The sequence below is a fragment of the Carassius gibelio genome, chromosome B10 (genome assembly GCF_023724105.1).
Source record: "Carassius gibelio isolate Cgi1373 ecotype wild population from Czech Republic chromosome B10, carGib1.2-hapl.c, whole genome shotgun sequence".
In the NCBI taxonomy this organism is placed as follows: Eukaryota; Metazoa; Chordata; class Actinopteri; order Cypriniformes; family Cyprinidae; genus Carassius; species Carassius gibelio.
Window position 1 is genome coordinate 16,455,366 of NC_068405.1, and position 22,789 is coordinate 16,478,154.

Here is a 22,789-nt window from a genome sequence, read left to right on the forward strand (position 1 = left end):
CCTGACAGCAAGATCCATTACCTCATTATTCATAATGTGTTGAAATACAATTTCACAGCTGTTTGTTTTGTTAGTGGGATTAGCTTTGGCATTAATATTGAAATATCAATATAGACGCCATTTGATACAGTCTGCCACTAATATGGATCTAATATGGATTAATAAAGATCTATCTATCTATCTATCTATCTATCTATCTATCTATCTATATATCTATCTATCTATCTATCTATCTATCTATCTATCTATCTCAGGGCTGCCAACTTTCATCTTTGTCCACTTTGCTGGATGTACAGTGTGCAGCATGTAATGGATTTGATGTAGCCTATAAAAGCCAGCAAATAGTGCTTCCTTAATAATCACTAAAAGGCATTCACTCATTTCAGTTTAACGCTATGTCTCACTTTGCCCCTTTATAATCAATGAATCTCTAATTTACATCATGTCTAATTTACTACAGTAAGAGGATTTGCCGGCATGCAGAATAAAAAAAGCTTTTGAGTGTTGAAAGAATTTTCCAATATGGTAGCGCCATAATTCCGTTTATTATGGGATACTATCTATCTATCTATCTATCTATCTATCTATCTATCTATCTATCTATCTATCTATCTATCTATCTATCTATCTATCTATCTATCTATCTATCTATCTATCTATCTATCTATCTATCTATCCACTGGGTTGAGCCTGCTAAAGATTGTAATTTGGTAAAAAAAAAAAAAAAAAAAAACATTTCTTGGTAGTCTGCATAATTAGGTTTCTTTAGAATTATTTTATGTTGTTAACATATGAAACATTAAAATGTAGATATTTACTGATGGCACAGCCATCGAAAAGCACAGCTTGCAATTTCTGTTCAACTGCCCTGACAGACAAAATTAAGCCATGAAGCTTATTTGATAGAGCTGCTGTAGCACATCTGAGAAGAATTTGCTGACTAATGTATCTGTCAGTCTCTCTGGCTAATGCACTTCAGGCTGTCCTCAGGTCAGCCGAGACAGCAGTGATTTAAAGGATAACAGAGTGAGCAAGGTGACTCTCTGAGTTTCAAATGTCCCAGTACTGGACTTTGAAATGGCCTGGTACTTGAAACACTCTCCTCCCAGCTTATAAACTTACTCTTCTGGAGTCTTTCATTTCTCTGAGCGTGCTCCTTTCTTATAGTCTGCTCTTTCAAAAGGCAAAAGTGCAGGTTGGACTCTTCTGGAGGACTGAAATTCTCAGAGCGTTCTAACAATTCAGTTTGGTTGCTGTAGATTAACTGAGTCTGCCTGATGTCTGGTTATATCGAGCAACGACTTTCCCTAGGGCAACAATACAGGGATATATGCTGCCAGTCTGCAGTGCCAGGAAGAAACCAATTTATTTGAACTGATTTAAACACAACAAGCAGGGCTGAAGCGAAAAACAACCAAGTTTGATTAGTACTATAGTTATTTGAACAAACCTCAAGCCTAAGTATTAAATTTATCATTTAAACTTACACTGTTTGTGCCTCAAATCCTTGAGGTTTGTCAAGGGCGATGGGTCTTATAATTTTCCCTGAAATTGGGTGAAAAAAATTCCCAGAATTCCCAGCAATCATCATTTACCTTTAACAAAGCTTTGCTACTCATTCTGACTGGCTGAAGCTTGTTATCAAGGTTGCAGGCAGTGTGTTTGTGTCAGAGATGTCAATGAGTATAATCTTTATGCAATGGCTTGACGTACTCAGTTAAGCAGGATTGTCAAATAATCAATTGTTCTCGCACATGTCATTTTCTGCCAAATTGTTTGCAGCAGTTCAGACTCTGAATTGCTTAAGGTCTTTTTTTATTCTTCATATAACACAAGACATTTCATTGACATTGGAGATGACAAGCAGTTTCACCCGACTGAGTTGGTTAATTATTTTTCACATTCACATTCAAAGCCAAATTTAACGGTAAGTCACCTGCTGAGGTCTTCAAGGAGGAACAACAGAAAGCCAGTATTACTTGATTAATTTAGGTTCACATTTTGAACACCAGACTCAGTTACGGAATGCAGTAATCACAAAATATTTATTTGCTTTCTCAACCTGTTTCTGAAGTGGTGCTCCACACCTAAAAACCCCCTATTAATTATAGTGCATCTCTAAAGTGGATGCTGGCCTTTTTTAGAGTGTTTTGCTGACACGGGGAAGCATGTGCATGTTTTTAGATTGTATTAATGGCTCTTGGAAGTAGGCCAATATTTGTTTATTCAATTCACCAATTGGCAGGAGAAACTCATGTAATGTTTTTAATAACCTTCTGATGTCTCTCATAGGCCCACTTCCTCAGATCATAAAAAGTGAGTAGGAGAGATCAGGGAAAAGTTGTAACATGGTCAGTTTAACCAATTAGAAATGAGCTACAAGGGTTTCAGAGTGAAAACAGATTTTAATGAAAAATGGAAATGATTTGAGCATGAATATAACTGTTTAACATTTGAATTGTGTGGTTGTGTGTGTGTATTTATGTATGTATGCATGCATGTATGTATATGTTCCTGTGGCTCAAGTGGTAGAACATTGCATTAGCAGCACAAGGTTGTGGGTGCGATTCCCAGGGAACACATTAGGTAAAATCTGTCTGCCTGAATGCACTGTAAGTCACTTTGAATAAAAGCGTCTTCTAAATGCATTAATTATATATATATATATATATATACGATTATGGGAAATGAAATCTGATTAACAAGGGTGTAGAAGCACCTAACCCTGACTGTCGAAAACAGATATTTCCTAAAAAGTTATATCTCAATTCTGATTGGTTGATTGGAATGTTAAAAATGCAAAAAAAAAAAAAAAATAATAATAATAATTACAACCAGTGCAAATAACTCAACAACAGATTATTAAATGACTAAACAATAAGACAAGCGGTCTGAGGATATGCAGCGAATTCAAGATTTGGAAACTAACCCAAGCACTGCAATTCAAATGCACAGTCACGTTTCTTGAGCAAATGAAAACAGCGGGTTCTTGTAATCCAGTGGAAGCCTATCCAAACAGCTCCATAAGCGATACCTCACTGAAGGAGGGTCTTCTCAGAGCCTGCGTAGGTGAGTGAGCGAGTGCCTACTTCACAGTTACTTAGAGCCTGGGACTACACTTCCACTTATTCCTCCGGATTTTCAAATTGGTATTTGCAAGAAGGAAAACAATCACGCAGACCGCACGCGCACTCGATCCGCTCCAGACGCCATGAAGAATCCCGTGTACTGGGTCGCCCTGGCTGGAATATCCATCGCTTTGATTCAACAAGGTAAGATTAATATTTTTGCGAATAAATAATACTCGGAAAGTGTGTTTTGTACGGGAAATATTTGGCTTTGATCGGAGATTGTTTTACGCGTCTCGTCTTGAACGCGCTTGCAATCAATGAAGACACGTGAAACTCTTTGGCGTTTTGTGCGTTTTCAAGCTGTTACACTCAGCATTATTATGTTTGGCTTTTGATGCATTTTCAGCATTTTAGACGGGGGACTGGTGGTTTGACTTTATATTCGCGTTTGAAAGTTTTGTGAAAAGCGCACTTGAGATGGTGAGAGGACGCGGTCCTTCCAAACGCGTGCACTTGTTTCACATCTGCGTGACTGCGCAACAGTGTAATGAGTGTGTTTGGAGAGCAGCTCCCATCTTAGTTTCTGATCAGCTGGTTTAACTTGGTTACGGAGATCTACTGTGTTCTGTTTAGCTGAGTTAAGACGTGTTAATCTGCCGATATTCCCTGTCAGGAGGACGCGTCAGTTTTCTCTCTTGCTTGTTGGAGTGAGATGTGTTTTGCTGTTGATGTATGATTTTATGGAGAAATTATAATAATCAAGTGATATGCGAGGGATAAATCATAGAAAAATGTAAAATTCTGTCATTATTTTCTTATCCACCCACATAAGGATAAAGCAGGAAAGTCATTTGGCCATATTTTCCACACAAAGACAACTTGGGGGTGAATGTAAAAATAGCTTATATTTAAAATCATTATGAAAGTAGCCTATATGACTAGCATGTTAAATGTACAGTATTTTGAAACTGCACTGAATATTTAGTCATTACTCATAACAGTCATAACAGTAGTTCTGTTTCGCTGTACAGTAGCTTTCCAAGGGAATGTTCATAACAGTGTGATTGCTCATCTCGGGATTGTCCCAAATGGCCTCACTGTCATTTTCTGAGGCCTTGTCCGAAATCGCACCCTAAAACCTTGTGGTCTTCCTCACTTGTGTGGAACCTTCTGGAAGTCCATACTTTCATGGTGTAATGCTGATTTGACTTTCGGGTTCAAGTCTGCTTTGGAGCTCACCTGCAGATGTGAGCAAAGGGGGTTCTTCCTAACACCCATCAGAAAGCTAAAATGACAAATGTGACACCTTACGGTCTTGTGAACTTAAAGGTCACATGGACACAGAAGCCTTTGTTCGACTGTAAGTGCACATGAAGTGTGCCATTTGGGACATGGCCTCAGTTCTCACTTTTGTAACTTAATGCTGCTTTGACTGTTGAGAAGAAGTCCATTACAGAGCTCACTTCAGTTTGCGAAATGCACCAAACGCAAAAATTATTAATGGGACACCTGTCGTTAGTTCACAAGTGCGAATTAAGTCTGTCGTTTGGGACAGGGCCTTCATGTGCACTTGCAGTTTTGCAAACTTACAATGGCCACCAAATATGCATGTCAGTTAAGTCCATGAGACTGTAGGGTGTACATTTGGCATTTAATGAACCAAATTCAACCAGATTTGACATGAAATGGAAATCTGTCTGTTTCTAAATGCACCGTATTGCTTGTTATATTAAATTAGTTTGAATTTGGTGAGGTATTGCTACTTCAATTATTTCATCCAATTTAACTTTGCCCCTTTCTTAAAACTTCAAGCTAACATTCACATCTGTCATCATCCCTGTCCTACATTATTTTCTTTTTTGAGAATATTTTAATCTTGGATTTGTCACTATACAGAAGATCTGAATACAATAGATCTGTCTCTACATTGCAACTTCAACGTCTCACTAGAGTTGATGATTTTCAATTTAACTTAAATTTGAGTTTTTCATTACACAAAGCTATTGTATGATTTCATCAGACTTTGAATATATTGTACACAATATGAGCATATTAAAGTGGTCCATGCATGTTATATTTTTTGAGGCTCACATCTTCAATCACCATTTATTCTAAATGTATATGAAAAACAGTGGCCAGCACTTTTTTTCCAAAAAGTAAGATAATTAGTTGACATGAGGATGAGTAAGACAACAGAGTTTCCGTTTGTATAGGTGCAGTATCCCTTTGGTATTGATTGGTCTAGTCCACGATGCAGTTCAAGGATATCTTTTTTTTTTTTGTGACATTGAGGAAAATTGAAAATCATAAAAGTGCAAGCACTCTTTTCAGACTGATTCTCAAGTGCTCATAACAGAATTCACATACTCCACATCTGACCGTGACATGTCCCTCTTCAAAAAATGTTATGTATCCTAAGCAAATAGACATACTTGTCCGAATAGCCCCCACTGTCTGGACAAGCAGCTTCCACTAGTGTAGAATTAGACTCGTTGTGTTTAATGGAGGTTGTCAGGGGTTAAGAGTGTTTTTTTCCTTTGGGACAGAGGGAGGGAGAGAGAAGATGTCATTGGTTGCCAGTAAGTTGCCAGGAAGCTACAGACTCCCCTGCAGTGCTCAAGCCAACATCCCTCCAGGCCTGAACTGTCCATTGAACCCCCTGTCACTTTTCTAACTCTCTCTCAGCCAAGGGAGGAATTATATGTCATTAAATTGAAATTTGGTGCCACAGCTGTGGTCCAGCTTCACACAGAGAGAATGGAATACGGTGATTTAACAGAGAGAACTTCCTTTTGGAATAGACTTCAGGATCATTGCTCAAGAAGAATTCAACTCATGACGTTTAATCAGTGGTTGACACATCAGAGCATGAGGAGTAGACATATTTACAATGTAAACTGACTCTACAATAGTTGTAATTCAGAGAAATGAAAGTCTAGGGCTGGATGATGTATTTGAAATGATTTCGCTAACCAAATTAAACAATATAATGAATATCAAGGGGATTTTTATTTGGCCATTAAGTTTCCATATGGTGTCGTTACACAAGTTATTTTGCATTTGTAATTTAAATTCTGTGGCAAAATGCCTTAACTTGCAGCAGTCATATACTTATGGACTTTACACACATTATGGTTGTTCATTGTCTGTGTGTTCAATGTCCAACAAGAACTGCCCTTTTAACCAGGTGATGCACTAATTTAACAAAAATAAATAAATAAATAAATAAATAAATAAATAGTATGCAATGTTGGGCACTACATTCACTTTTTTTTTTTTTTTGTTTTTTTTTTACAAAATTGTACTTTTTTTTTTTTTGTAAAAATGCTGTGGAAAACATTTGTTAAACTAGATTTTTACTGTGTTTTAGTTCTTTTAAACGTTTAAAATCTGCTTGGCAATAATGGCAGTTTGGTTCAAGTGGTTCTTTAAGTAATTTCAGAGCTAAGCATGAATGTTTGTGTGTGTGTATGGCTGCACGATAAATCGCATACGATATTTAATGCACATCTTGTCAGTAAAGCTGGTTCTGTAATCAGCAGTAAATCTCCATCACCTGGGCGCTTTCACATGGAGTAGAATTAACTACACAGAGCCGTTGGTCAACGACAAGCTGTGCAAAACCACGATCATATTTTGCGCGTGTTTTGCGCAGCTTGTGTTGGAGATTTACAGCTGGTTACAGAATCGGCTTTATTGACAAGATGTGCATTAAATATCGCATGCGATTTATTGTGCAGCCCTAAATACATCAGGTACTGTCAAAAGCCTTAAAAATACAGATATACTGTATATTTGTTTTGTCTTAATTAGGATATGCAAAAATGTGGTCAACACTTTTTTTTTTTAGAGGTGTTCTGAAAAACCTTGAGGGATTACGCCTCTTGATGAAAAAAAAAAGACACCCTTTATTATGATATCAAATGCAGCTTCATCTATCCAAAGTGTTGCAGTCCTGCTGAGTCTCAGCATGATGTGTTATTACGCAAATTAGACACATTAGGTGTCAATGACAGCAGAAAGTGGTGCTGATTTTAGCCTAGTTGCAAAATTACCTCTTTGCTAATTTGATCAAAAGGACAAGAGGACTCTCACATTTCCTCAAGTGGCAAAATTAAATGCTAGTGTGTGTTGCCTTTATTTTGACATAGCCTTTAGGGCCCAAATTACTTCTCCGTTTGTCATTGTGCATTTCTTTTGCAATTACTTGGAGGGAATGTGATTTTTAGCAAACTAATTTGGAAATCTCAACATATGCAAGGAGTGCTGTGAAGCTGCAGCGATTTTGGTTGTGAATAAGAATAAAACGGATTATGAAATGTACAGTAGTTATTAGTCGAACCAATCTGGTTTTGGATTTTGCATGATTTTCTAAGTAAATCATGCCAAAAAATTGAGTTGGCAGTGGCTATTAAGTAGCTTTGTGAATGCTTTCAGACCCCCTGACTGTTTTATGAGCATCAAACCAACACAAGTATTAAAAATAGCACAAAGTAGCCTTCATATCTGTTCAAATGTGGCCTCAGCACTGTTCATTAAACATCTGCTGCAACGATGTGAGAAGATTCTGTCACACACTGTGCTCATTCACAAAAGCTGTTGTAGAAAAGTTCAGCATTGTGTCCAGTGAGGGATTCTGTGAAGTATGAATGACCCAGAGATTTAGATTAGGACTCGGTGCAGTGAACATCGTAGATGTGGCTATTCATGGGTTGTCATGTCTAAAGAATGCAGCCTTCATAAGTTGGCTCTCCAATATTGCGGTCTCTATGCAATCAGCATGTCAAACAAAATGCAATTGAAAAACTTTTGACGTTTCAAATATTCGCTCAGGAAAAATCAAGTGATTGTTCAAAGCCTTGAATACAGAATCCTGGAATAAACAGCATTTTCTGGCCTATATTTATGTCTTCTACAGAGTGTCCAAAATGGTATGTTTTGGGTTTGAGTTCTGTGACATTAATGGTTGTTTCTTTCATGTTTCTGGAGTCCCACTGTACTGAAGCTAATAATAAGACCTATTTTATCCAGTGCTTTGTTACTTTGAATCTCTTTCAGAATGCCATACGGCTGGAACATACATGCTCTTTCTCGTGAAGCGTTAATAAACCTGTCAAACTCATCTCTGCTGCAGTCACAGAAAGGCAGACATTTTTAACACTGTCGGAGAAGCTGACCAGGTTTACATTTCTGTGTATAAATGTGTATGTGAAAAAAAAAAACTTCGACTACATCTTGTTCTTGTTAGTGTGATTATGGAGACTTCACTGGCAGAGGTCACACATGGCTTGAAACCTAAAATATGAGATATGCCAGCACTGTTTTTTTTTTTTTTTTTTTATGAAAATGTGACTGAAGAGTTATATATATATATATATATATAATATATATATATATATAACAAAATTAGTAATTGTGCATATTAGTAATTGTTGATCTTGTTTACTTAATTGCACTGTTGTACAATAAATCCATCCAAGATTTTGTTAAAGTGGATATTAACCATGTTTCGTATAGTTGGCTTGGTTAATCCCTAAATAATTTAGCAAAGCCTGCATTCAGGGATTTTTTGAAATTGAGTAACACTGTAAAACTAGCAAAAACACCATTTTATACATTTTTTGTGGAACAGAAACTATTGAAACTACTCAAAACTATGATTTAGCAGTTTGTTTGTCACTTTTCATAAAGCGATCACAGAGTTAACCTTCAACACATTACAGTATTTCCCATAGTACAGTGAATTTGTTCATGAAATGACTCCTAGTGGTTTTGAAGATCAGTAGAGTGTGTTCTTCATCTAACAGATGGTGGATAGAGTGATTGAGCAGCACATGTTGAGACTCTAATCCTTCTGTTTTTGATTAGTATGTGGCCTCTATGAGGAGTGAAGAGGTAGAGTAAAGCCTGGACATTTCAATTAGAGCTATCAGGGATTTTGCCTTTACCCCGCACAAACCCTGATTAAAAAAGCTCTGCTAATCTATCAGAGTGCTGCTACTCAGCTTTTAAGGAATAATGGGCGTTACTTGTCAATACAAAAGTCTTCCAACCGAAAATGGCATGTACTGGATCAATCAGCCTTTCTCTGTTAGTATTATGAAACCAGCAGTGTTTTATATTACATTTGCAGAAGTTCATCATTATAGTTTCCAAACCTCCACCACCTCGAGGTTTGCAAGTACTCAGTCAACATATTGTTATAACATTTACATTCTTGGAGTAAAATTTCAAATGCTTGAAGTGAAATGAAAAGAAGCAACAAGCGTTTAAGACTGAAATTACAGTTGACTCAGCATTCATTGAATAGATTTTCGCAACTGCTTTGCTCGTTGAATTTCATGGAGGCTTATGGAAAGCTTGTTATAATTAATGTTAAATGCATGACTGGAAATCTTAATGGCCTTTTTGGGTCACTATTGAAATAAAATTTCTCATTAATCATAGGCTCTGTTATCTGTTTTTTTTTCCCTCTCACAGTAACTTACTTATGCTGGCACTGGCAGATAGTTTCTTCCTCGTGTCACAATTAAAGAAACATCCATCCTTGTAGATAAATAACATTCTCACTCAAAAGAAATAATGCATTGTTTAAACTCAAACCTGGTACACAAAGTCATGTACACCATAGAAATCCAGTGATTTATAGACAGCGTTTTGTGCAGAGAATTCTAATATGTTAAATTCCCTGGTCGTTCAGCTTGTTTCTGTTGCATTTTCCATTAGCATTGGAAATGAGTAATTTCCACAGGCTATCAAATCACAATAATCTCTTTAGCAAAGCTATGGAAATATTCTTCCCTTGAGAAGTTTTGTTATAAGTGGACCCTGCATGGTTCAACATTTTGCCAGAGGTGGGGGGATATTCATCTCGTTGAAATCGATGATGTCAGCTCTCTTGTCATGCTCGTCAAACAAGATTTGTCAACCAAATCTGGTAAATATAAATATTTCACAGATTCATAGTTCATTTTTTTTGCTTTCTTAATAACATTAGATTAAGTTAGGACTGATAATAGCTCATCTCATTAAAATTTGACACTTAATCAAGCAATGTTTGCAATCGCTCATTTGCATGTCCCATCAGAATTAGAAGTAGTGGTTGCATATTTATCAGGATGCTTTAATAGGGATGCAAGCGTTCAGGGCATAAGAAACTTGATTTTTAGATGAATATTGTTTTTTAAATCTTGATGCAATTGTGGCTTTACCACCAGGTTTTCTTGGCTTTTCTTTTGCACTAATGTCCAGGTCTATCTCATTGTTTTTGCATTTGATTTTTCTTCTTCAATATAACAGTATCTAGATTGCAGTGGCCACCTTTGGACCACTTCAGATGGCTTTGCCATGTCACTGAATAACCTGCATACTAATCTTTTGATTCATTGCAGTAGTCATGGCGGTGTTCAAGTCACTGACTGCTTAATCTTCAGGTCAGCCACTAAATTATAAAATGAAATGCTAATACCAGTGGGTATAACCTCAGAAATTCAATACTCCCTCTGTTATGAGCTAAGGTAGAGGTTTATGTAAGGGATGCTCAAGAGTACATCTGCTACAGCTTTAATATAATAATGCATCTCTTAGGAACTCACCTTGTATGCTGCTGTCTTGATTTTCTATACTGTCTGCTGTGCACAAGGAGATTAAAAGCAACGCAACCCACAGAGAGAAAACAATAAGAAAATTTTTATTTTCAGAAGTTCTCATTTTCTCTGTCCTCTATGCAGTAAAAAAAGAAAAAGTCATATTTTAGCTGAAATCACAAAATTGCTGGTCATTTCTGGACTTTAAATTCTCAGACTAGTTGATCTTGAAATGTTTCTACTAGGGCTGCAATGGCTGCTTGATAAAATCAAGAATAATTGATGAAAATAATAAACACAGAATTTCATTATCGATTACTTTAATCTTTGAACAGTGAATAAAGAAGCTTTATGACAATAAAATATTTCCGCAAATTTTCCTGTTATATTCTAGTCATCATTTGACAAACATAGTACATTCTAAAATTAGCAAATTATTAAATGTCTCTATTGTTAAATTCAAATTCAAGTTGCCATGCTTCTGTACATCATCTTAAATTTCATACAGTTGACTGTTGACACATATGATGCAGAGCAACATCTTCATAAATAGTTATATCCAAAAATTCAAGATATTGGTTAAAAAAATGCCCCTGTATGAGTTTGACATTGTATGATATGCGTTTAGTTTCTGAATAAATCTGCATTTTGAAAGAATTGTGTGAATCAATGATTGAAAGACCCATTCATAAAGAGAGCTCTTAGCTGTGTCCCAATTCTGCAGTCAGGGGTTCCCGATTTACGATTTGTTGTATAGCAACTGTGTGAACTTTGAACAAAGAAAGTTGATGATCAGTATCATGGTACCAACAAAGTGGAGTGGTTTGGTTTTGCAAACAAGCATGCATGAGAAGCACTGAATGAAAGCACATTCACTCTATGACAGCAGATGGCGCTAAACTGCAGAAAATGCAGCCTTTAACCTAGAAACCCCATAAATAAAGCAGCTACTTTTAAAACATATTTAAATATCCATTTAGATTTGTGGAAATGCTATGGTTTTCAACACAGCGCCAAATACTTAAATATTCAGACTTTATAGGATATTTATTTTCAAACTTAAAATTTTAATCTGTACTACAACATACCCTAGATATTGTTTGAAAGTGTTTTGATTTTGTTTGATCACACTTTACATTAAGGCTTCATTAGTTAACATTAGTTAATTCATTAGTTAACAAACTGCTAATTAATAATTCTTTTAAATGTTCATAAATCTTAGGTATTCCAATATTTAATAACATGTTGGTAAAATCGAAAGTTGCAACTGTGTTATTTAATGAACGAACATAGGGCTGCAGTGACTAATTGATAAAATCGATTATTATCGATAATGAAAATCATTGACACTGATTAGTCGGGTCTGCCCACTGTGCACGTTCAACTGCAGCCAGTCGCATCAAATTACAGCACTAAATAAAACTTCTATGGACATAATGTATCTACAAATATTGGAGGAAACAGAATGAGCTCCTGCAGGAAAAGTACTTGATCCAAGCTGGCCAAAACAAGATAAATCTTTATTTTAAGCTTCAAGCTGATGCATTAGTGTAATGGCTTGCCTGTCAGGTGCTTTTACAAATATGTTTGGGCTTCTTTGGCACAAAAAACTTTTAGTTAACGGTCATATCCTTATCTGTAAATGTCACAAATTCATGCAAGCCTTTCCATTTTTGCATAAAGGCCCACTATGACAGTCTGCGTTAAGTTGAAATCTTTACTGAAAGAGTGCTGGCACGGTGGGCGCGTGCGTTAAACAGACATAACACACAGAGTCGAGGGAGACAATATTCAGCGCAAAAACTTTAATTTTGCTGAAATATCTGTTGTTTAACATTTTATATTTAGGTTTAAAAGTCAGCATGCCGTGTGAGTAATTTATGAAAGTAGGAACCGAAAAGGGACAGCAGAGTGTAACTGTCTAAAGATAAATATCTGATGCTTTTACAGGATAAAGAAATGACTGTAAGAGGAGACTGACTGTGTCCCAAAATGCACGACATGTGTTCCTGCAGAGTATTACTGTGATTTTATTCGTCTTTATTATCTTTATTGTTTAAATTTTTGATCTAGAGATTTAAACTACAGTATATTCACTAAATAGCCTACAGTGATTAACAATTTTTTTAGCTTTCTGTATTGGTTACCCCCCTTCAATATGCATAAGCTTTTTAGTAACAGTAGTAAGCTATTTTTAATGCTATAATATAATCATTGCTGTTATCTGTGAAAGGCAGAAAAAAGTTGTCAGGTGCTTTTATAGTGTTTTTTTTTTATTCAGATACCCAATTAATCAATAAGTACATACATAATGCCCGCAAGCATGTGAGCTTTTATCAAAAGCAAAGGAGGCAATTTTTGTTAGTATGTGAATAAATACTATTTAGTTGTTTCAGTTTGTTATTTGTCCAGAAAATCTAATAATATTTTTAGAATGATATTTTTTTGACCGATTCCTAAAATATTTGTGTTTCTCTATTACGACAGGTGGTATAATAAATTAAGCACTGTATGTTTTTTTAATAGCATTCAGTTGGCACATTTGTTTTAAGGACATTGGGCAGAATGTGGAATAGTGTGGGGTGGTGTTGGCGCAGTGGATAAGACACATGCCTTTGATGCGAGACACCCGGGTTCGAATCTACTGTGAGACACCAATGTGTCCCCGAGCAAGACACTTAACCCCTAGTTGCTCCAGAGGCGTATGACCTCTGACCTATATAGCAATTGTAAGTCGCTTTGGATAAAAGCATCAGCTAAATGAATTAATCGAATTAATCGAAAAAAAATCGGCCAACTAATCGATTATCAGAATAATTGCTAGTTGCAGCCCTAAACTAACATTAACTAAATGTAGCAAATGTAGCTATTGCTCATTGTGAATGTTAACCACTTTCGTGGTACCTTAACCCTTTCGAGTCGATTAACGCATATATGCGTTTTGAGTCATTTTCTCCTGATAACCCCGAAAAGAACTTAAATTACACTCTCAGTTTTAATCGTACAGATTAGAGCAATACATCAATCGAATCCGTAAAGGGTCTAGTTTTTTTTGGATACAGACATAATAACAAAACACCTTTGTGCACTTATAAAATAAAGATAACAAACAAGGTGCGCTGTCTACAGTCTTTGTCTCCGCTGATCGTCATGTACAAACATTTCATTAAAATGAACTGTAACTCCGTGAATACTCAACGAAGAGACATGAGAGAGATATCTATAGAAAGCCTGGAATGTCTACTTTTAAACTAAACAAGTGCTGCCGAAAACAAATATTCTGAGATAAAGTAATCCATATGAAAACAACGCGATGTATGTTTTTCATATCTCCGCTCATTATATCTAATGTGACCACGCCCCCGCGCTTAACGCGCTATTCAGATTCAAACTGAAGCGCGCGGCTTGAATACGCCCACACAGAAGAAAAAGCAGCGAGACTGTTCTTCAAGTTTTTATTTTATTTTACTGTTTGCTTCGCGATGAGAGGACTAAGACATAATTCACCCCAAAAAGATGTGATGTGGTTGAGGATTTGAGAAATGGATTTCCTCAGAAAAAAGAATGAAGCTCTTTATTCAGCAGAGATCATAAACATGAGTAAGTCTCTTTTTATTTATTTGTACTAGTTTTCACATAAAGTGTAAACATTTTACTAGTTAGACTTTTTCCAAATACTTTTTCCAAACTATAATTCCTGACTAAATGTATAATCAAGTGAAACATTCTGAAGTTTCAATAACAATATACAATACCATTCAAAAGCTTGATGTAAATAATATAAATGTGACAAATAGAGATAACTCTAGCAAATGTAAAAACAATGCAGTTCTTTCGATTTATTCCCCCTAAAAAAAACTGAAAAATATTATCAGCTCTTTTCAACATTAATAATAATAATAATGATGATGATGATAATAAATGGGGTTTATTTGGTAGAAAATAAGATTGTTAAAAGGATTTCTGAAGGATTGTGTGACTGAAGGATGCCAAAAAATTTGTTTGAAAGTCAGCTTTGATTGTTCCTAATAAACTGTTTAACTGCTCCCCCAAGTGGATATTAAATTATGTTGTGGGATAATTAAATATATTTTTAATGAACTACAAACATAAAATTATATACTTTTATTTTGTTCTCACATTCTTTCTTGTAAGTCCTCCCTCAGTGGCACAGTTGAATGAGAGGCTCATTATGCAGCTCATTATGCAGGCCTTTGTCTTCTCAGGTGTAAATCACAATGATATTCATGATAGTTGACGCCTACTCGCATATGACTTTTACCAACAAAAAGTGTTTTAGAAAATTTAAATTAATATATTGTTTTCTGTGAATGAGTAAACAAGATGATTTTCACATCATTCAGAAAGAAAAATTCTAGGCTACAAGCTCCAGTTCTCAACTTTTCCGGCAACCAATTTTATGTATGTGTTTTATTGCCTTATTCAAGTGATTTAAAAATTTTTGTTTTTCACTAACCATGCATAACATTTTTTTTCTCAAAAATACAATCATGTACATGCATGCATTTCACATATTATTATAGCCCAGTTTGTGCTGATTACAGTAATATTAGACTTTACCCATTTAGATATTTATAAGAAACTGAAAAAAGCACAAATGTCAGGGCATGACAAAACTTCTCAAGGCCCCAAAAATACCCTTAGACTCCAGAGGGTTAAACTCAAAATTGTTGCAAACTAAACTGAAACTTACCTGGCTAGCCAGCTAATCTGGCTTCGTGTTACAGAGCCCTGATGCCAGATGCCAGACGCCAGACTATTTTTCTGCTTTTTTCCTTTTTAGTAGTTTGATCACTTTAGTATATTTTTAAGTAATACGTTAAATGAGATAAATTAGATTTGTTTCCAGTTTTCTAATTTTTTTTTTAAACTTTGCATCTGGATGGTTATCAGTTCGTCTTTTGCACTTGTTAGTTGCAACCTCATACCGTGTTTCTCTAGTGGCCTTACCTGAACCACAGATCTCGACCAGGTACATCACAGCCTTCAGCAAAACATTCATTTGCTGTTTTTTTTTTTTCTTCCTCTCTAATGTCTTTGTTCAAAGGATACCTGGAGCCGTTCTTTGATGGGTAAAAAATAACCTGCTGTATTCTTGAAGGTGGCATTCCAAAGGTGCTGGAATGCAGCTCATTAGCTGTAGCTAGAGAGACGTTTGAAACTATGATTGCTGTTGATTACTGTGGTGGGCTGTGTAGAGTGATATGAAGATGTGAGAGAGGATCGGAAAATCATTTCATGTGGAATATATTCATAAAGGAGAGCTCAGATATGAAGTCAGTCTATAACATCTCATCGCCTGCTCATCAAATTCAGTATTGTTAGGACAATGTCTTGTTATAGCTCTCAGAGATCCCTATACATTAGGATTTAGTCGAGTGCCTCGTTTCAGTTGCCTTTTCTCTCTGCAGTGTTTATTCTTGTACGGTTATTGCAAAAAAGCTTAAGGAACTGCAAGCTCAGCCTGTGCTTCTATTAGAAATGATGAAGATATTTCTCAGGAGAGGTTTGGAGGGAACATAGATCAGTGCTTATTGGTCCGTACATGGTTTTCGGCAAAAGACAAGCCCCCATTGTGGCATCAATAACCCCACATCATACCGTGGGACATACAAGTTTAAAATAAAATCTAAATTAGGAAATCCCTGCAGCAATATTCACTCATGGACTGTTTGTATACTCTCTATTGAGCTCTAAAATAACTCTCATATCTTATCTTTCCCACCAGATGGTGAGATTTCCAATTTTTTATTTTTTACCAGTTGTATCATTTTTTTTTTTGCTTTGCAGCTGAATAATGTAGCTTCATAACGCGTGTATATGTATGCACAGGTATTATAAGAGCTTTCATTTCATGTTACCTTAGTATGCCTGAGCTGTTCGCTTTGGTTTCATATCGTTTCAAATTGTATTTTATCATTTTGTGTGATTTGTAGTCCTTTCCAGGAAAATTAAAATGGCAATTATGGATCAACCCTCTACAGCAAACTGACCTCATTGTTTATGTTCGGCCATAGCTCTGAGATTGATGCATAAATATTATGGTGATGCCAATCTATTAAGATTGATTTGGTTGGTGTGGGTCTCAGGGAAGGCAAAGTTATACATTTCAAGGGAGCATTTGGGAAGCCCACATTTAAATGCATGACTTTTCAGACTATTTTTTTATGGGAAATGAAATGGATTTCTTTCCAAACTTTTATTGGGTCGTATTGAAACGCCTCGCACAAATAAATAGAAGGCGACAAAGATTTCTCCCTCTTGCAAATGGTATTTACAGGACGTGGTGTTAAACAATTTGTGAAGTCATTCAAAGGTGACATATTTGATTGATTTTTCTCTGTCCTTGGATAGAGAGATGTGTGATTAGCACCAGGAATAACAAGTATCCTCTAGTTGAATTTGATCTCTGAGTGATTTTAATCAGGAAATGCAATGTTGTCAGGTTTACACAGAGATTAAAAGAGGAGGCTTGAATAGAAATAGGTGAGCACAGCCTTTCCTCTGGTGTGCTGACAACCAGGTGCAAGTGGTAACTCTCCTTTGCCAGCATGACTTCTCAGACAAGACAAGTCAAGGAAAAACAGCACCCACGTATAACCAAGCCATGTTTTTTCGACACCTTAAATCATTAACGTAGGAGTAGACACACTTTGTTTAGCAACATCCTGCACAAGCTTTGCTTATCTCGCAATTCTGTATTTTTATCCTTTTTCAAACAAATTGCATATCTTCATGATATGTCATGATAAATAACAAGCTCCTATGGATTTGAGCCATCAACTTGTTTTCTGTTGTCCTAGGGCTAGAAGTGGTAAGATAGAAAACTTGCAGTATGGCTGTGCTGCAGGATGCCTGTTTTTTGTGGGAGAGTCAGAGAACAAAATAACTTCCCCCGGGTGACTTGTATTCCCCAAGACAGGAAGAATCTCAGTGGAAATCTTCCACAGAATAATAAAAAAGGAACTTGAAGGTTTCGAAAGTCTACCAAAAGTTTTTTTTTAATGGTCTGATTTAGTAGTTCTCAGAATAACTACCATTTTCTCAGAATAACCAGTCAGAAGTCACTTGCTGTTCGTGCTAGCATGAAGAGATGCCCACACTCTTAAAAATAAAGATGCTTTATTGGCATCTATGGTTCCATGAAGTACTGTTAACATTCCATTGCACAAAAGGTTCTTTATAGTGGAAAAAGGTTCTTCAGATAATTAGAATAATCTGCACCCTAAGAAAAAAGGGGTTCTTTTGGTAACCCAAAATAGTTCTTCCAAGGCAGCACTGTGAAGTCTTTTGTGGCAATGCTCACAGGTTCTACCAGTTATTAAAGAGAGAGTTCGCTCAAAAATGAAAACTTGTCATTTACTCATCCTTATGTTTTTTCAAACTTTGAATGACTGACTCTATTCTGTGGAACACAATTTATTTTTATTTATTTTTATCTTTTTTATCAGTTTTTTTGGGTGATCTATTTCTTTTATCCAACCATCTAATTTTCTGTTTTTCTTTTAGCTGCACTAGTTTGCTTGGAGAGATTTGAAAATGGTAATCAAGGTGTCATGGTTTTGAAATGGATATTTTCTACAAAGCCTCTATAGTCAGTGTAAACAAAAGCTCCTCAGGGCAAGACAATGCAGTAGTGAAGACACCATTTTACTTCTCAGCATAAGTATCACTTATATTATAAGGATCACAGCATAAGGATAAGCATAACTTGTTAGTCTTGAAAAAGTGATGAAATTATGGAATATTTTCACAACTGATCTGGTTAATACGAATACTACTTTTTGTTTAATTAAGAATAATAAATCAGAGTTGGTCCCTCAACTTTTTATTACAGTTTCGTGATGCAGTCAGTCACTTGGAGGACATGGCATACCTTGCCGTAGGCGCGCAGAAACAGGCATGCTGTCAATAATCAATTAGCCTGCCAGCACCTCTGCATGAGCGCCTGAAGGAGTCAGCTCGAAGTGTTCACCTTCTCTCTCATTCACGAGTCGGTAATTTCAGCCTTGCTGTTTTTTTTATTAGATAAAGGCCATAGGCTGTTGTACTCTGTGTTTAATCTAAGAGAAAAGTTGGTGGAGAATTGTGCCATTCTGAGTTTAGCTGTGTTTTTAAGTTTATAGTACTGTAGTTTTACTGCAAGACCAGTAAGGATAAAATGAATAATGTTAAATATAGTGTAAGGGACATTTAAGTAATATTCATGCATCCATGGTGCAACATTTGCTTCGTATTCTTCCATTGTAAGTGCATGTGTTAACTTAGTTTTTACAAACTGAGGTATTTTACAAGCGTTGACTCGATAGAGCTTAAAGGTGATGTGTGTTGTTTTCTTCATTACTAGATTCGCCGGATGGAGACTGCAAACTTGTTCCTAAACACAACCCCCAATTGCTTTTATGATCTCTTTTTTTGAACATTTTGAAGCACTTTTGGATGAATGGTTTTTCAATGGAGGGGCGGAAATGTTGGTTTCATTAAAAGTATTATGACCAGTGTTTTGAAGATCAATATAAAACTTTGGGTTTGGAATAATATGAGGGTGAGAAACTGATGACAAAATGTATTTTTTGGTGAACTAACCCTTTATTAAACGAAACTTTTTGACCTTTATTGAAAATAGGTAATGGACAGGAATTAATAAAGAAACAGGACTCTGAAAAGACAGTTTAACTTGACCTCACAATCTGTTGGAGCAGGTGTGCTATCCAATATGTCACAACTCTGACATGGCCTTAAAGTTTTCTGTCAATGTCTGTCTTTACAGTTTAGAAACAAACATCTTCCTGCAATGTTTGGATTGCACCCCAGTGTTTGGAGTAGCAGTGTCATATTGTCCTCTGGGGCAAAGTAAGTTTATTTTAGTTCAAGATAATGCCTGCAATGATAGAAAGGTCATGGAAAAGACTAAACGCCTTTATCTTGTTTGGTATAGTGTGCTTTAGCTGATCACACAAGGCTCTTCACACATGTATATACAAAATTATTACATTCATAATGCATGTTTTGCAGTTTTACTACAGTATGTGAAAATAACTTAATTTCTGAAATGTTGCCTATCAGTGACGTTGCTGTAAATAGCATAGAATAAAATTAGCTGACTATGAATGCATAAGACGTTAGCGGTCCACAATTTTTGCTATACTGACAAAAGACAGGAATAGAAATAGCCCTGTTGATGTCTGTCTGCATTGCAAAATGTCCCTCTTGCGTTTGTTTGGAAGGTGATTTCTATAAAGCCTGCTTGCCACCTTTTGTATATTGTCCCCTTTCAGTGTGAAGGATAAACCGACAGGAATTTGGAGGGCTTATAGAACAGGTGGACTCTCATTAGCATTCTTCCGGCATAATATTGATAGCAGTTTCACCATTCCTGTGTAATAGAAAGTCGTTATCTCGCATTGAGGTTTGTTTGGCCATCCATTCACAAATTAGCTGCCAAACACTTTGTGAACTTCATATCAGTGTTGATGGCCGTTAGAGAATGAATGACCATTGGGTTATAAGTGAAGCAATAATTCACCTTAAAATCTCTACACCTGATCCTGAATACAGATCAGTAGGCTCTTGGACTGTGATAGGGAGATTGTGCGAAAAAGGTTAGTTACACTTTTTTTAGGGCATTGCATGGTCCTAGTGGACACATTCACTGTAAATTCAATTCCAGTTATGACAAGCTCCAAGTATGTCAGGGGAACTTGAGCATTTGAGAAAGTGTATTCCATCAACACAGTTTGATGAACTGATGGAGTTTTGACTCTGAGATGACGAGGTGGAGGGGCTCAAAGTGTGATGGTTTTTCCACAGGACAGCGATGAAGCCGCATGTTTGAATAAATTTAGACTTAACTCCAGCTTCCTGCCAGCAAACAGGTCCTTAGGGTTCTTTAGGTTTAGAATGCTTCAACAGTTCTTCAAAACTGTTGTATAAAATACTCCTTTAACAATTAAATTAATGTCCAGAGATTTGTTAGCTTTTCTATGCATAGGGGAACTTGTGTACACTGACAAGTGAACTTAGAATAGATACAGCAGTATGTAGTATTCTTCATACAGAAAGAAGGAAATACGTTGAATTCATAAGAGATTTGCATTGTGTCCAGTTGCTTTGAACCAGACTTGCAGTTAATTTTGTTTCTTGTTTAAGCTGAAAGAGAAGAGAAAAATTATTTGATAAATTCTACCTCCACCCTTAAAATTGGAAGAATTTGAGTCCTGAACTTGATACATTTGCAGTTTTTTTTTTTTTTTTTTTTTTTTTTTTTTTTGTGACCGGTGTTACTGGTTAGTATGGCCAAGTTAGGCCTTACAGTGATTTGTTTACACCCTGAAAAAAAAAACGTCTTTTTATGCTGATGAACATTCAATAGCAGCCTTATATCTTGCAACATTTATTCAAGCATGCAACATCACAAATATTGCAGAATATTTTAATTTTACTTTCTCATCTCTATTGCTATGGGAATGGTAACGGTTCTTCAGTTATTATAGGACTAGACCTCCTTGGTGGAATCCATTACTACTGAAGTCATGTTAAGGCTTGACATTTTCTATTCTTGTGGTTTATGAAAGCCAGGACAGTCACTTCCAAAACAATTAGCCTCTAATTGCTTTGACAGCTTGTGCTCATTAAATTGTGATTTACAGGAGATGTGGCTCTGCAGCGTCACCTGTAGTATAACAATTACAATTCAGCCCAAACAGTGAGAGCCACTCGGTCACTGGGCCCTAATTATTTAGCAATTTTCCCTGCCTTTATTTGATGAACGAGTCACATTTAACCTCGTTAAGACATAGCGATGTGTTTATTAAGCTGTAGTGAAATGTTGGTTTGCCCTTTGACCAACTCATTAAGTAAACTATTTAGTCTCGACATTCACTTGACTGGCTTTTGTGTTGACGTGTCACAACATAGAGTGATGATAATTAATTAATAAGAAGAGACCTCACAGTTTCAGTATAGCTGCTTGAATTTCCACACATCCAGGCATCCAGCAAGCAGGACCGACTGCAGGATAATCACTCATTCTGACAGTTGAGGATTCATGCTGACGTGAGAGATTAAAGGTCTGCCTGCCAGACACCCCCAGCCCCCAACACCTCTTCCAGCTCACCCTAAATTAGCGTTGCAAATGGTCGAGTGGAGTTTGTCTGCGGCGGGAGGTGGCAGATTTAATCCGGTTAGGAGACAAGCACAGGCGGATTGTAATCTAATCTGAGCTTTTCTTGAAGAATACACTCTTGTCCTCTTTTCACTCTGTCGCTCCTCAAAAAGATATTTGGCTGCATGCATATTTCATGAAACTCTTTTAAAAAATGCAGCCGAACTTTGAAGCTTGTATATACCGTGACTGTGAGTAACACAAAACCCACAGGGACCAAAATATGTATATGCATTATTTATTCATATGGCATAAAGCACAGTTCCAGCCCACTATGCTGTGATTAGTTTATTCTGAGTATGCTGACACAATGTAATCACTGTCATTATGTCTTTGCAGCCTTTTACTCATAAAGCATCAGCTGCTGAGAGTAATGGCTTTACATAAGCTGCCTCTTAACTGGCTCGTATGTGACCTTTGGATGTTGACATTTCGATGACGATGCTCTCTCTCAACCCACAGTCATCTGAAAGTATAACAAATATAATTTGCTGTTCCGCTCTGCTAGATTTATGGAAGATGTTGCATGTATCCAGTGTAAGGGCGTACTAAACTAAACATCATATATAAAAAGAAAAACAAACAGTTTGATCCATATTTATTATTGTAATATGTATGTGTGTAGTGTGTGCATAGAAAATTTGAGCTGTATTTATATGTAAATGCCATAGATATAGATATATAATAGAGATAAAGTTTATATACATATGTGAGTAATTTAGAGTTAATTTAATGTTAATTAATTAAATTTTAATTTCCATTAAAAGTTAAGTTTAATTTAAAGTTTTCATCAGATATTTATATTTAATTTTATTTTAGCTTATTGCAATTACCAATAAAGAAAGAAAAAAAATTAAGTATTAGTGAACAACACTCATGTATGTACTAAAAAAATAAATAAAATACCTGTCAATGTAAATATGAATAACCCATATACCAATGTAAGT

At 36.1% G+C, this 22,789-nt stretch overlaps 1 protein-coding gene across 2 annotated transcripts in view; it reads left to right on the top strand.

Moving 5' to 3' along the window:
- The first annotated feature begins 2,954 nt into the window (after nucleotides 1-2,954).
- Nucleotides 2,955-22,789, top strand: part of ntm (neurotrimin) — a 282,472-nt gene continuing 262,637 nt past the window's right edge. Inside the window, exons 1-2 of one of the 2 annotated variants that reach the window (XM_052566982.1) lie at nucleotides 2,955-3,069; nucleotides 3,161-3,272. In XM_052566982.1, coding sequence (XP_052422942.1) covers nucleotides 3,212-3,272 — 61 coding nt within the window. In that variant the 5' untranslated portion in view covers nucleotides 2,955-3,069; nucleotides 3,161-3,211. Of the gene's footprint in view, nucleotides 3,273-22,789 lie in introns of both variants that reach the window. The other variant, XM_052566988.1, reaches the window with a different exon arrangement.